The 15413-nt window shown below is 38.3% G+C and overlaps 1 protein-coding gene across 4 annotated transcripts in view; it reads right to left on the bottom strand.

The window, feature by feature from the left end:
• Window positions 1–15413, bottom strand: part of oxr1a (oxidation resistance 1a) — a 114574-nt gene that overhangs the window by 51536 nt on the left and 47625 nt on the right. Inside the window, exon 1 of one of the 4 annotated variants that reach the window (XM_043261809.1) lies at window positions 632–922. The exons of the other annotated variants lie outside the window; for them this stretch is intronic. Coding sequence (XP_043117744.1) covers window positions 632–764 — 133 coding nt within the window. The 5' untranslated portion in view covers window positions 765–922. Of the gene's footprint in view, window positions 1–631; window positions 923–15413 lie in introns of those variants that run through there. 4 annotated transcript variants of the gene reach the window in all.

The following is a 15413-nucleotide window of genomic DNA, read 5'->3' as shown; positions in this document are numbered from 1 at the left end:
AACAACCTGTTCTATACTAATAAACAACTAATATGCTAGTAATATGCACGTTAACCAGCAACTAGTTTACTAGCAACTAGTTACTAAAGTCACACTCATTCTTTTCAGTATACCACAAATGAATGAAGACTGACCACACAGGATATATAATTTTTAAGAATTTGTACGTCCCACCTCACAACTAAGAGAAGAAACTGCAACCATCTGATTAAATAGGATTAAATATAAAGATAATACAAAACTGTAATACAAAACCCCAAAATATATTCATTAGAGACATTTAATCTAAATATGTTTTAATATTTTTATATTAACTATTGAATATATGACCAGCGCGAGGAACCATAAATATGTCTGAGCAAACAAAACTAGTGCAACAATAAACTATATAACACAAAAAGCTTCTAAGCGTCCTGTAAAGCCAGGATATGAACTTTTAATTCTTCCTCACAAGAGTTTAACAGTCAAATGCCATGCAAACGCACAGTAGGCCAGCTGACACGTAAAAACTAAATAATAACTCACTGTACTACTGCAGCCATGTTGCACTGCCAATATTTAAGGGGCGCGCAAGAACTGTGAACGTTTCAAAGGGTTCGTAAAACTTTTGAGAGGAACACAAAACTAATACCTGCAGTGTGCGTTTCATGCGCGTTCTCCAGAGGCGTTTCTGCATCAGAGTAGTCTTTAAACTGAACTTCTCTCACGGCAACAGGCCAGATTTTACCAGCGATCGCGTCTCTGAACGACTGAATATAATCCATATTCAGGTCTCCCCCAAAGCACGAACATTTAAAAGCGATAAAACAACGCGACGACGACGTTTTATTCGCCCAGAGGAGACTGTGAAACACGCGAGCAGAAGCAGGAACTGAAAGTGACAGCAGCCGCCGAACTTTTTTTTTTGCCGTTTGTTACGCTACACGGTTTACGCACGTAACGTGACGCGACGCGACCAAAACGCTCTCTTCTCCGCGCTGCAGTGATGGAACGCTGACGTAAACAAAGACTGTGATTGGTCGACTGCCTGCAACGTCAGGATTAAACGCGCGACAGACGCGTCGCGTCGCGTCGGTGGCCCGTGTACAGTGAAACACCTGAGGGGAGAAAAAATTCAAAAGACATTGAAAAATGTAACATTTATGCGCATATAACGCACTGTTAAAAGTTAATGGCAAATTAATGAATTGAAGGTTATGTTTACAGGCTAGTTCTGTGTTCGTAAACGCGTACGGTTTAAAAAAAACTGCCTAATATTGTTTTTGTTTTTTCGTAAGTGAAGCTCATATAGGCCTACATATATTTAATACCAAACAATGTTTTCATATAATCATATTTATTGGAGCAGCTTAAAAATAAAGACCCAACAGGCTAAACAAACACCTCTGTACTAACACGAGTTAGTACAGATAATCATTGTATGTATGGTATATGATTTTGTCGTGCCCGTTTGAACTATACTATCACATGATCGCCAAAAATAACAGTAAACCTTAAATTCAGAGGGGGTAAATTAGGCAAACGTGCTGTAATTATTCAGAGAGTCTCAATTATATTTTAACTTGATGAAAACAGCTTGCAGGGAAAGCGATCAGTAGATCCCCACCTCCCCAACGACATCTATGCAGCTCATCTGACGATATGAGAGCCACTGCTAATTGCAAAGATTGTTCAGTGTCTTTTTAATTCATCAAGTTAATTACATCCCAAGGGGTGACAAATGAAATGTGCCTCTCAGGCCAAATTTACACAGATCCCAAAATCCCCAAAAACGTAAACGAGTGAAACTCCCTCTGCTGGTCAGCTATAATATTGTGCAGTCATAGATTCGTGTGCCGTGTGATTTAGCAACAAACATGACATGCATGAATTCGGCTGCTGATAACAGGCTTCCCAGTGTTGCGAAAACAATTTGAAGTCGTCGCCAGAGTAAAACAGGACTCAGAGTCCAGACGTCTGGTCAAAACGGCTGCGTTTAGAAGAAAACCGAGCAAAATGCATCTTATGGATGAAACAACTGAGGTCATCTTCTTCCTCCTCACCTTGATCCGATATTTTTCCATTTCTCTTATTGGTTATTTAGTGAAGGAAATGGGAGCAAGTCATTTTAGCAGAATGTTATAGTTCTCATTATTGCTTTTATTTTTATATTTTCAGTTTTAGTACCATGCCTTTTTTTATTAGTTTTTAAAATATTTCAATATACCTTTAATGGATTTCTATTTCCGTTTAAGTTACTTCTTCAGTCATCGCTTCAGTTCTAATTTTGATTTTCATTTGATGTTATTTTTTAATTTGTTTCAATTGCTGAATACATTTTTAACAGTTACCCTTTTAACAAGAACACTACCGTCCGAAATAAAACTTCTGTCATTATTTACTCTCTCCCTCACCTCATTTCGAGATGTTATTATGTGGAAAAGAGAAAATTAGAACATTATTCCATGAATAATAACCTATATAGCCGTTCCTTACACAAAGTTGTGTTCCCTCAGAATACTTCACTCAAATCATACGGGCTACTATATAACAAATATAACAAGCATATGGGTTTGGAGATGTGTTTCACTCTGTACACAGTAGCTACAAAATGGCGCACAGAAGCTAAAGGACGATCCTTGTTGTGCTGTAATTGCATGGAAGTTCAAAAACCAGCAGGTCATTAAATAACTTCTTACATAATGAGAAGTTAAAGGCCTTCAAATCCTTGGTCTTGGGCTCAACACAGATATACAAGCGTACTATTGATTCAAGGTTCTCCGCGAGCTCGGCTGTAATTAAAGAACAGTTTAATTTGATCGGCCCTATGAAAGATCCACCATTCTCATTACACAGAAGAGAAATAAAATAAGCCCTATTAGCTGAGGGAGATTAAAGCAGGGCTTCCCTCCCAACCAATATTCCTCTCTCCTCTCAGTGTGCACAGTATTCATTGGATGCCGCCTTCTATTTCAATTTCCAGAATGGAAGAGAGTCTGGGGAAATAATAAGGAGCACACAGAATTAGTTCATTTGTTCTCCATTAGATATTTATAGTGATCCGTCAAATGTTCCAAACCAGAACGAGGCAGGGTTTTTCTACACACACACACACCCATCATCACTGCATTTTATACATATTATTGAATGCGATCAACCAGGGTCTTAAATTGAAACTCAAGCGCTGCACCAATGAAAGAAAAATTGCCTTTGATGAGTAAATTAAATGGAGTTCCTTTCCAATCTGGCCATAACTTCATTAAGAACTGTAACATAAGGCTTAAATCGAATTGCAGGAGCAGTCTGACCCTCGCTGATGTAAGAGACGTGCAAAAACATACAAACACTCAAGACTCAAGCGGCGGCGCCTTCTGCTTTTGTAAGGCCCTTTTAGGGTTGTCCTGCCCTGCGAACATTTAGAACGTTTTCTCTCTTTTTGAATATGAATGCTTTCATTCAGCAAGGATGCGTTACAGTACAGTAAAAACAAGGCTTCGTATTTGGGATAAATGCTGTCCTTTTAAACTATTGGTTCGTCAGAGAATCACAAAAATGGATATTTCCAAAACTGATCATAAATCAGCACATCAGAATGATTTTTGGATGATACAATAACATAACTCCACGTTGCATTAAAGTTGTTATTATACTGTAATGTAGATGAAAATGAACTCAGCACATGAAAACTGATTTTCTCAAGTAAAATGCTGTATGGAAACTCGGACCAAATGAGAGCCATAATCCCTTTCCTTCAGTCAAGATGGATCTCATTACTAAACCACCGCCACAACAGCCATCTCCACACTGAATGTGTCCAGACACACACACACACACACACACACAGCACATCAACACAAGGACGAACATCTGCACATTACCCTGAGCCTCACAGTTTACAGGCCCAATTAGACAGACACAAATGGAGCAAAAACTCACTCCGGCTGGGCAGATGCAGCTAATAGAGAAGGCAGTGAAGCTGTGCTTGCTGTAATGAATAAGCGCTAAATACAATCAGATTACACCAGACAGCTGTATTTGTGATAAACGATAAAGTGAAATGTTATTTATGACACAAAATGTGGTGCAGAGGAAGGAATCACAGATTTTGGATGCGGAGATAAAAGACCAGCGAATGGATGCATGACGTTCAATGCCTGAGACATTCATTTCCTTCCATTTTTACTTGTGTGGGATTTTTTGGGATGGTAAATTGCTTTCTACAATCCCAGCGCAGCTCCCTGCTGAGTATGAGAGCACTGTGATAGAGATATTATAATAGGGTCTTGGTAAAACTGGAAAAAAAATGGGGTCTTCATTTCAAATAAATGATTCAGTGATTAGTTTGCTTTATCTCTCACATTTTGCTTTATCCAACTCATTTATGAGTTGTGTTTTAGCAAAAAATAAATAAATAAATAAATAAATAACAACAAAAAAATACTAAATATTACATATTACTACAATATTATATTATCCAATATGATTTACAGTATTGTGCTTCAGTGAAACAAGAAAATCTGAATTTGTAGAAAAACTTATATGGTCAATGTCATAAATTAACTTATTTATTTATTAAATACGTAATATTTCTAATAAAGATTTCTTAAAGTTTCATGTCCTAATATTTATTTGGTTGAAATGTCAAATTTCAAGTTAATCCTTAAACTAAACTAAAATAACTAACAGGAGGCATTTAACTTGTGACTAATATAAATTCAGGAGTTCGTTTTGTGAGAGACAAAAAGTGAAAACATGCCTTGATTATCTTTTAACAAGATTTGATTGTATTCTGTTTGCAGTAGCCACAGAAATTTATGAGAGGGGAAAAAAAAAAATAATAATCAAAATTTGTATCCATCGCAAATGCGTATGCTGAGATACATATCGAATATCACTATAAAGCTGAAAAATAGAAAGAAATATTTTTTTAGCAATATCGCCATGCCCTGTAGTTTGTTGTTGTCAAACTTGCAGAAATCACACACTTCCCCCGAGGCACGGCATACAGGTGGAGTGCTTGGCTTTCATGCAGGTGGCTAATGTGCTTCTGTTCAGGTGCATGATTGCCTCAAAGACAAAAGTACTGCTTTCCCTCTCTGAGATGACAACACCGTCTAACAGATGATTAGGCTGTCCAAACTGCACAGAAACTCATGAATATTCACAAGACAAATGCAAATGACTCAATCTGGCCTTAGAAGAATCTCAGAAAATGAATCATTTCACCAAGTCCCTCAACTGATGCATTAAACCTCAACCAAAAACCTCCTCCCCGCTGGTCTGAGTTTAGGAAGGTCTATTAGTTTGAATATGAGCGGTCATGAGAGACCTGAGTCAGATCTTCCCGTCAGCGTTTTTAACGCTCTGCTTTTTTACCTTCTCTGCTCAATTGACCTCAGCGGCTGCTCATTCATTGCTGTGAGAACCTGGGACTGCAATTATAAACGGCTTTCCTCAGAAACCAGTTTGATTGCATAGAATGCATAGACGCGCACAGCAACCAAACACCATAGTCTGTCACGACGACAATCGATCACCTGCTGGACTCGCGTCGAACCAGCCAATCAGCAGCTGGACCTTTTATACGGCAACCAATCAGCTGCTAGACTCCTGTCACAGATCATCAGGTAGACTGTCGTCACGGCAAGTAGGCCTTCTTAACATTAACAAATTCAATTCTATTCCATTTTCTATTAAATCAGTTTTTTTGAAAACAATTATATGGTATTAAATTGATTGTATTACATTTATCTAAAGTGACAGTAAGGACATTTAAGTTGCTAAAATGAAATGAATGAGTCATTGTCACAATGTAATTATATATTAAGTACTGAGTAATACTGACTAACGCACTTATGTATTCAGTTATGTACCTGCTATATGGTTAGGATTCATTTTTGGTTTAGGTTTACTTGGAGTTAACTTATAGTAACGTAGATTTAGAGTTATAATGTATAACTCTAACTTGCATGTAATTATGCATAATTTAATGTCATTATAATAGTAAGTATTGGTAAGATGAGTAACAAAAGCACCTTAAAAATGAAGTGTTACACAGATATTTGACATATAATTCTAGTCTAGAAAACAAAAATAATAATGACATATGCTTGGCTTTGAATTTCAGTAGCAAAAAGGCTAATAGAGTCAAAATTTGTCATTTTAATGAATCAGTTTGCATATTATTTTACATCATCACCCAAAAGAGTACGTCAAGGTTGAATTCGCTCGCTAGTTGTCCAACACAACACATGATTTAATTCACAACCGAGGTCGAGAAGCTCATCATGACAACAAATCATTCACTACAGACTCTCCACATGAAGGAGTCCCATACAGGAGGGGGTGGCAGGCAGCTTTAACGCCAGGCATTTGTGGAGGAAAAATCCCTCTACAAAGAAAGAAAATCGCATCAGGAAGACAAAGCTATTTTTAGCAGATAAGCCTCTCGTCAAACTGAATTGTGTTCATTTTGGCATCAGGATTTTTGCCGCTCAGTTTTTTTTGCTGTTGTAGAAATGGTTATGTCATATCTGTCCTGGTTACAGAGCACAAAGGGCTTGCGAATTGCTGGGACACCTGAACAAACAGCCGACCCGCTGGGAAAAGCACTGTGCTTCTGAAAAGTTGGGCTCTTGGCTCATCAGCCTGGAAACAGAATACGCAGTTAGCCGGGTAATATGCATGCGATCTTGATTTGAAAATGGTCTCTAAAATGATACTCGCTCATTCTTAAGATATACTGCAGCGCCGAGTCTCTTACTACTGTAATAACACACAACTGCACACTGCATGGGGTCTGCTTCAGCGTGCTGCTACCAGAGGACTACAGCCTTCACAGACAGAAGGGTTACTTTTAGCCATTTTTGTTATTTATTTAAAAATATGTTAATGTTATTAAAGTATATTTTATATATATATATATATATATATATATATATATATATATATATATATATATATATATATATATATATATATATATATATATATATATATATTAAAGTGTAAAAACGATTTAAAAAAATGTCATAGTGAAATTATTAGCATATTTTGGACAAAATTGAGAATAATAAAAGTAAAAAGCATATTTATTAAATTGCAACATACTTCTGGCCATTTTTGTTAGATTTTGAAATACATTACTGAAAATGTAACAATACTGAACATGTAAATTTAAAATATATATATATATAGAAAATAAATATATGGAAGTAACTATAGCTTCTGTGCAGATTTTACTCCTGATTCAGACAAGAAAAACTTTTCTTGGAGCGTTATTTATTATTCTTCTTAAAATTGTGACCCGAAACAAAGGAGCAGAAAAGAGGAAACCACCCGAAATGCACTAGCATCTTCCTCTGATCATCAAACCATCAGCACTACCATCCAATTTATTAAAACAATAAAGCCTGAGCTTCGCTCTGTCGGGCGGTCAACAAATAACCCAGCATGAGTTGAGAGGGCAACAGAGATCAGGCTGTTGTAAACAAAACACGTTCAATCTTATGCTAACCGCTGTGTCAATATCTTCTCCTGAACTCTGCAGGGGGAATTAATTGCTTTCCCTTTCAGAAGGACATGCTCATATTTTTCATCATTATGTTAAGCGCTGGTGCATGAATTATAATGGCCTAACGCCTGTCTCCTTTCATTCCTGTGCTGATTAAGAGAAAAGAAACAGACAAGTGCCTGTGATAGAGAGGATGGAGGTGGATGTTGGCGGTGAGAGGCTCAGGGTGGCAGAGGGTAATCAAGACAATGAGGCCACAATCACAGAGTAAGATGTGGAGAAACATCTGAAGGTGATGAGGAGCTCTCACAGATTTCACAGGCAAAGATGATGAACGACCCTTCAGATGATTTGGTACAGTACTTCTTCCACTGCTTTAAACGCTTCATATTATGGAAAATGATGCACTCTTTTGATATGTAAGCATTTGAATTAGCATGTACTGCTAAACTGTTACATATTTCGAGATTGAGAATGTTTCTTATACCAGGGTTAAAAGCAATAAAGGGGAGCTTTTTTCTAATAGGCAAGATGATGAAAGCTTATCCCTTATATAATTTGGAGTGTCGTCTGAAAGTCTCACACACACACACGCTATATATTTATAAATGTATATTGCAAATAAAAAAATTATGAGAAACAAATCTGAATCACAATAATATAATCCAATGATTTTTCATAAAATATAATTTACACACACACACACAGAAAGTTGTTATGAATAATGAAGGTGTTTGAAATCTATGCCTAAGTTATGGAATTATTTAATTAAAAATTCTAATTTAATGGAATAACAAAAACAACACATAGCTGCTGCCCCAATTCTACAAGCATGCAAGTTATTTATTTGTTTTAATAAAACAAATGTTTGCTACACACAATTAATGTTCACATGCAAAAATCACTGATCACTACTATCCATTATATTTTTTTTACATAAATTAACCACAACAAATAGACTATTGATGTTCGCATTAACAGTCTAGACTACTAAAAGCATAACATTTTATGTTTTTCTAATCAGTCTGAACCATAAGCATTGCATTATTATTTGATTTTAATAGACAGCAAAACTTGACTAAAATCACAAATGTACTCAGCCCTAATTAAAACAGATCACTAACAACTAAGAACATAGCTGCAGGGTCTTGTTAAAGTTTTATTTAAGCTTATTTGGAAAAGTGATAAAAAGGTGAAGAAAACAAACCAGTGATGCAAGTTCCAGGCCAAGAAAGTTAAATATGCAGATGTACAACATACACAGAAATCTGTCTGAGGTGACCATGTGCAGCAAATGCACGAGGAAATGCAAACAAATATCAGCCGTTATGAGGACTGGCAGATCTTATATTTTACAGCGAAGGGATCAATTGTTAAGATCGCAGAACAAACTGCTTGCTCCTCATTTAAAACACCCTTAATCAATAATAATCAATAAAATCCATCCCTGGCAGGCACATTGCACATGAAGCGAGCTCAGAGCAGGGATAGAGGCAGAACTCAGACTCCGATAGATAAATTGCTCAAATCAAGAGACAGAGAGAAAGACAGAGAGAGAGAGAAAGAGAGAGGGAGACAGAAAAAGAGAGAGAAAGACAGAGAGAGAGAGAAAGAGAGAGAGACAGAGAGAGAGACAGAGAGAGACAGAGAGAAAGAGAGAGAGACAGAGAGAGAAAGAGAGAGAGAGAGAGAGACAGAGAGAGAGAGAGACAGAGAGAGAGAGAGAGAGAGAGAGAGAGAGAGAGAGAGAGAGAGAGAGAGAGAGAGAGAGAGAGAGAGAGAGAGAGAGAGAGAGAGAGAGAGAGAGAGAGAGAGAGAGAGAAAGAGAAAGAGAGAGAGAGAGACAGAGAGAGAGAGAGAGAGAGAGAGAGAGAGAGAGAGAGAGAGAGAGAGAGAGAGAGAGAGAGAGAGAGAGAGAGAGAGAGAGAGAGAGAGAGAGAGAGAGAGAGAGAGAGAGAGAGAGAGAGAGAGAGAGAGAGAGAGAGAGAGAGAGAGAGAGAGAGAGAGAGAGAGAGAGAGAGAGAGAGAGAGAGAGAGAGAGAGAGAGAGAGAGAGAGACAGAGAGAGAGAGAGAGAGAGAGAGAGAGAGAGAGAGAGAGAGAGAGAGAGAGAGAGAGAGAGAGAGAGAGAGAGAGAGAGAGAGAGAGAGAGAGAGAGAGAGAGAGAGAGAGAGAGAGAGAGAGAGAGAGAGAGAGAGAGAGAGAGAGAGAGAGAGAGAGAGAGAGAGAGAGAGAGAGAGAGAGAGAGAGAGAGAGAGAGAGAGAGAGAGAGAGAGAGAGAGAGAGAGAGAGAGAGAGAGAGAGAGAGAGAGAGAGAGACAGAGAAAGAGAGAGAGAGAGAGAGAGAGAGAGAGAGAGAGAGAGAGAGAGAGAGAGAGAGAGAGAGAAAGAGAGAGAGAGAGAGAGAGAGAGAGAGAGAGAGAGAGAGAGAGGCATAATTATACAGCACAGGTTATAAATCCAGCGGCACCAATCCTTCCGAGGGGAATGCAGCAGTAAATTCAGCCCTGGATGCAGAACCACCTCCAGAAAAGCAAACTGTTTTCATTCCACCCCACGGCCTAATCCATGAATCTCTGGGCCTTCGTCTGCAGACGTACTGTGAACAAACTGCTTTTTCTCTGACTGCCAATCTAGTCAGATGTAGAGAGAAGCGAGAGCAGGGGAGGAACTGACCAAAAGCATCACCATGCTATTAACTACATTTTTCAGTAGCGATATAATAGAAGAAGTGTTTTCATAACCTAGCCACTTTTCCGAAAACGGTACGGCAGTGCGTGTCAACATGATCCATCGGCATTTTGGTAGCACTGTGCTGCATGTGTTTTACAGCCAAGAAAACGTCTCCTAAAACGTCCGCTCTGTCTTTCAAACGAAGCACTGGGAAAGTTTGATTCATTTCGGTGCTTCAGTTTATTAAGATCATTCTTTTGAATGAAGCATCGGAAAGGTTTGATTCTTTTTAGTGATTCAGTTCATTAGGAGGATTCATTATAGTGTGAACTGGTTTAACTACTCACAGCAGCATTTAGCTTTTTTTTTTTTCCATCACGTCGGTGTTCAGTGTCTTTCAGAAATCATTCTAATATGCTGATTTACGAAAAATGCATTATAAAAGTTAAGTCACTATTTTACGTAGCGCTACTTAATATTTTTGTGCAAACCATACATTCTTGCTGAATAAAAGCATTCATTTCTAAAAAAAACTCCAACTTCTCAAACAGCAAGACACCTCCAGAAACAACAGATGCTCTTTAGATCTCCTGTTATCATACAACATGCATGTAAATCTTGTCTGAGCTGGATGTTGATGCACAATCACTTTCAGTCTGTTGCATCGATGCTCGACTTAACCTTTCTTTCACTCAAACTGTGATCTAGCTCATATCCTCCTCCGCATGGCACTGAAGGGACATCACCGCATAATTTCTGCAGACAGTCGATAACATATTAATCGGCCGCACGTCAGCCTTTTGTATCCACTTTGTAATTCAGCTTGTTTTGTCATTTCATATGTTTTGGTCAAGTCGAGATCTTTGGGTTCTAGCTGGGTTATTCTGTTGAAGAAGTGCTGGCAACGTTGTGGCATTAAAATAACACGCATGGAAAAGTCAGAACCCTTACAAATGTGTCTGAAACGACTGCTACTGCAAATCTGCAGTAAAGGGAAGGTTAAAGCAAACAATTAACCTTTAACTGAGATGCTGTGTTTCTTTCTCAAAGCCGTCTCTTAGAAGCAGTTAATGAATACTGACTACTCATAGACATGGCAGATATATTTCATGCGATATACGTTAACAAAAAGAACACTGCATTGTTGTTTTATATTGCACAAATTCTATTTTTGACTTATAAACACGCACACAGCTTATGGTTTTCTATTAGATTTGGGGTGTTTTTCACACAACCATATCTTGCACCAGCCATGTACCGTGCTAATTTCCTGTAATATATAACTTACTGATTGATACCTTATCTCAGAGCAATTATAGTAACCATAATGCAATGGTGCAGCAAACAGCTGCATAGTTCTTTTTAATTTTTTTGACACATTCAGGGGAACAAAAGAACTAAATGACAGGAAAATAATGTTAAATTTGACTGATTGTAAATGTGCTTGGTCTTTGGAAACGTGCTTAATAAAAATGTTATTAAAATTACTATTATTATTTGCTATTCACAAAAAAAATCACGTAGCGGCTATTGAAAAATCATTGTTTAGAAAAAAAAAAGAAGAATATTTTATTACTTATGTCATGATGGTGGGGTCTTAGTTGTGATGCCTAACTCATAAAACAAAACTGAATATACATTTCTACCCACAGATATATAATTTTACAGGCTAAAATAGCTTTAAATAAAATTATACGGGGCAAATTCACTAAACAGTTGTGGCACATTAGCATTCAGAATAAAGTATTATCACAAACCATTCATAATCCATCTTATGCTAAATGCACTGTAATGGTTACTGCTCTTCTTTTCAGAATAAGCATGCCTTCTTTTAATGTAAATGAGGCTCATTGTGATGTGCTGGACTGACAAACATCAGCACCATTTGTCTATTGAAATTATAGCTGGTGGTAAATGAAAATCTATTTAAAAGGATGCTAATTTTGCAAGCATTTTACTCCACTATCTGATTTGCATAAAAAGGGAATAGGGCACAAAACATCACAAGATCAGCTTGTTTTTATTTCAAAGCTGACCAATGAAAACCCGTGCGCCCTGACTCCTGGAAGCAGACTACATTAAGCAGTAAATAACCCTTAATACTACTATAAAACGTGACAGGAGTCGCCTCAGGTCATCCACCGTCACACCTGACCTTTTCAGCAAGCGCTCCTGGACCCTTCTCTTCATTTCTGATCTCTGCATGGTCCAGAAGCCCAGGCCATTTAACTATGATTACTGGGTCAATCGGTCGAAACACAAAGGTCAGTTTGAACGAGGGAGGAGCACCACAGCTAAAACTGACCTGAACCGGACGTGATTGATCTGAATGCGACACGGCTCACATAATTCTGCCGTTTAGCGGTCGATAATGTGTGTTACCCACACTGATGCCTCTGGGGGTGCGTCGATGCTGTCTGCTACAGATGTAGGGATATTTTTCTGCTAGAAAGTACTGTCTTCATTTGCTCCGGCTCTGTAAACAGAAGGATGCACAGGCGCTGCTGGAGATCAGGTACATGCGAGACGGCATCAATCTGAGCAAACAAACATAACCGTATATTACCGCTATACAGAAACGGAGCGCTAGAAACGGTCAAGTTCTCCTCGAGGCCCGACAGACCAGTCATAAACTCTAAACAGGCTTGCCATAGTGGCCTTCTGTATTTTATAGCACAGGGGAGTAAATGTCCCTGACGTTTTCTCCTGGATAATATATGCGGCTCCTTTTGCAGCCTGAGAGGAGCCTGCAGTAGACACGCTTGAGCTCGACACTTGCTCAATCTATTGAACTGCTGCTAATTGAATTGGAGTCAGCAGGTCGGGCGCTGATGGAGCGTGCAGGTGGAGGCCGCAGGCTGGTTACAGTAACCGTCTCCGCACAGCCATCATTCTATCTAACTCACAAACCATCTAATTCAGTGTGTAAATAACACGGGTAATAGCAGGACACTGCTGTTTGCAAACAAACATGATATATGGGTGGGTTTTTTTTGCTATAATCTAACCAGTATACTGAGAAAGGTAGACTGACCAAAAATGTGCTAATATTTAATGAATTGATAATTTAATGAATTTAATATTTATTTATTTTGTAACGATAATTCAAGTAGTGTGCAGTATTTATTTGGTCTTCTAGTATATACTGTACTTTAATCCCCTGAATAATTCAGACGTGTGATCAATGCAGATTTTGTTTTAATTAAAAATTAAATATAAATACATATAGATAAGATTCATATAAACATATTAAAATATAAATATATTATCTTCCTATAATAAAATATTTAGGGTAAAAACTAGTGAAAACTAAAGAATAAACTTTTCCGGTTTTAATATAATAAGAAGAATTTCAGATTTTTGTTTACTAAGAAAACCTGATAAACATACACTTACAAATTGTGGAATATGTGAAAGCATATATACCTAGCAGATGACTGTAAGAGGTCTGTAAGGGCAACAGACGTTGTATATCTGTCTGTTCACTGGTAATTAGAAGCCCAGCTCAGAGTTTCCAGCAGCCTGACCGTTCTTCATCAGGATGACATTTGTTTGTTAGCATGCTGCACCCTGGTCTGTTGTTTTCCTGTACAAGAGAACCTGATCCCGTACAGCATCTCTCCTGACCCCTGAGGTCAGCACCTTCAGAATACATTTCAGAATAACGAGGCAGTGCGTCTCGAGAAGAGAAGAGACAGAGGAACAGGACAAACATTCTACCTTTCCACAACCATTAACAGCGTGATCAGTCTTGTGAGGTCTGACAGTTCACCCTAACACACGGACAGCAGATCATACTCAGCTACCTAATGAGAACGGAAATACAGAGGTATTAAGTGCGACAGTGTGTTAGCTCACATGTGGAAGAAGACGCTTACGTTTAACAGCCGAGGGCTGACAAGGGAAGGGAGTTTAGAGAAGCTCAAAGGAGAAGTTTAGAAAAACCACATGTCTAAAAATCAATCATTGGACGTTTAACAGCAAAGGGACAGTTCTGTGTTTCTTTTTTTATTATTGTTTTGTAATTTTTATTTGACGCTCTATGAGGTCAGACTATTATTTTTACTATACTTTACTCTTATATAGTAAAAACTGTAATATTGTGAAATACTATTACAATTTAAAACAACTGTTTTCTATCTCTGAATCGCTTTGTGGAAACCATGACGCACTTTGAATTGTTCAAACAGGGATTGTCTGAAATGTAAAAGATTTTGACATGTCATTAAAGTCACTTTTAATCGATTTAATGCATCCTTATTGGAATAGAAGGATAAATTCCTTAGAAAAAAAACTCCAAATTTCCAATAGTAGAATATGTGACCACTTTGAACAAACAGCTAAAACTAGCTTCTGGTTAACACTACGTTTTATGCACTTTGCATGCTTGCATTCATCACTTGCAAAGATGCACAGTTCCTCCCTGACCTCCGCTTAACTTTTCACATATCCCACCATGACCAGCACCAAAGGCCAACAGGTAGAGAACGTCACTCTTAAGAACGACAGGATAAATATACATAGGCTTACATAAGAGACTATCCAGTATCTTGTTAACAGAATTAGGTGAGTTAGGTATTAAGGCTACACAGGACCCTAGAGGACTGCTGTGGACCTGACTCCTCTCCACTGATTACCTGAAGCGCATTTCCCACATCACCCCGAGATCTGCACTTATTTCATTATTGCAGGCTTATGTCCACATGGACGATTTTATACGGCGCTGTCCCTGACCCATTTGCAGCCAGCCAAAAGCACTTATTGTGGCATGTACACTCGTCTGCTATAAAACCACTCTCATTTAAGGAGACCGAATGGCCTGTCAGGGTCATTTTCATTTAAAAACATTAAAACAGTCTAACCATCGCTCACGTCGAGCTGGAATTGACAGTATAATTTGGCGGGATACATGAGGGCAGGTTATTAAAATGTAGCGGGATACGCGGTGCAGTTTTAATGGCGGTTCTGACACAGGATGAAAAGACGCTCAGCGTGCGGCCATCGATAACACTTCTCTCTCCCGCCGTCCTCTCAACCAATTAGAGGCACTATGTGGAGGCAAACTGTGCTGTGATTTGCAGCGATTGCCTGAGGGCACGGCCTCTAAAAGACAGGAGAAAGTCAAACAATGAGAAAAAAAATCTCCAATAACATTTAAGAGCAACCGATCCGAAATGCTAATAAAATATCAATCACTATTACACGGCTCTCAGAAATACTCTGATTGGTCAAGTCGTAACATTCAGCCA

This window comes from Puntigrus tetrazona, chromosome 16, assembly GCF_018831695.1.
Source record: "Puntigrus tetrazona isolate hp1 chromosome 16, ASM1883169v1, whole genome shotgun sequence".
NCBI lineage: Eukaryota > Metazoa > Chordata > Actinopteri > Cypriniformes > Cyprinidae > Puntigrus > Puntigrus tetrazona.
The sequence above is the reverse complement of the archived record's forward strand: the minus strand, read 5'-3'. Positions and strand labels throughout refer to the sequence as shown.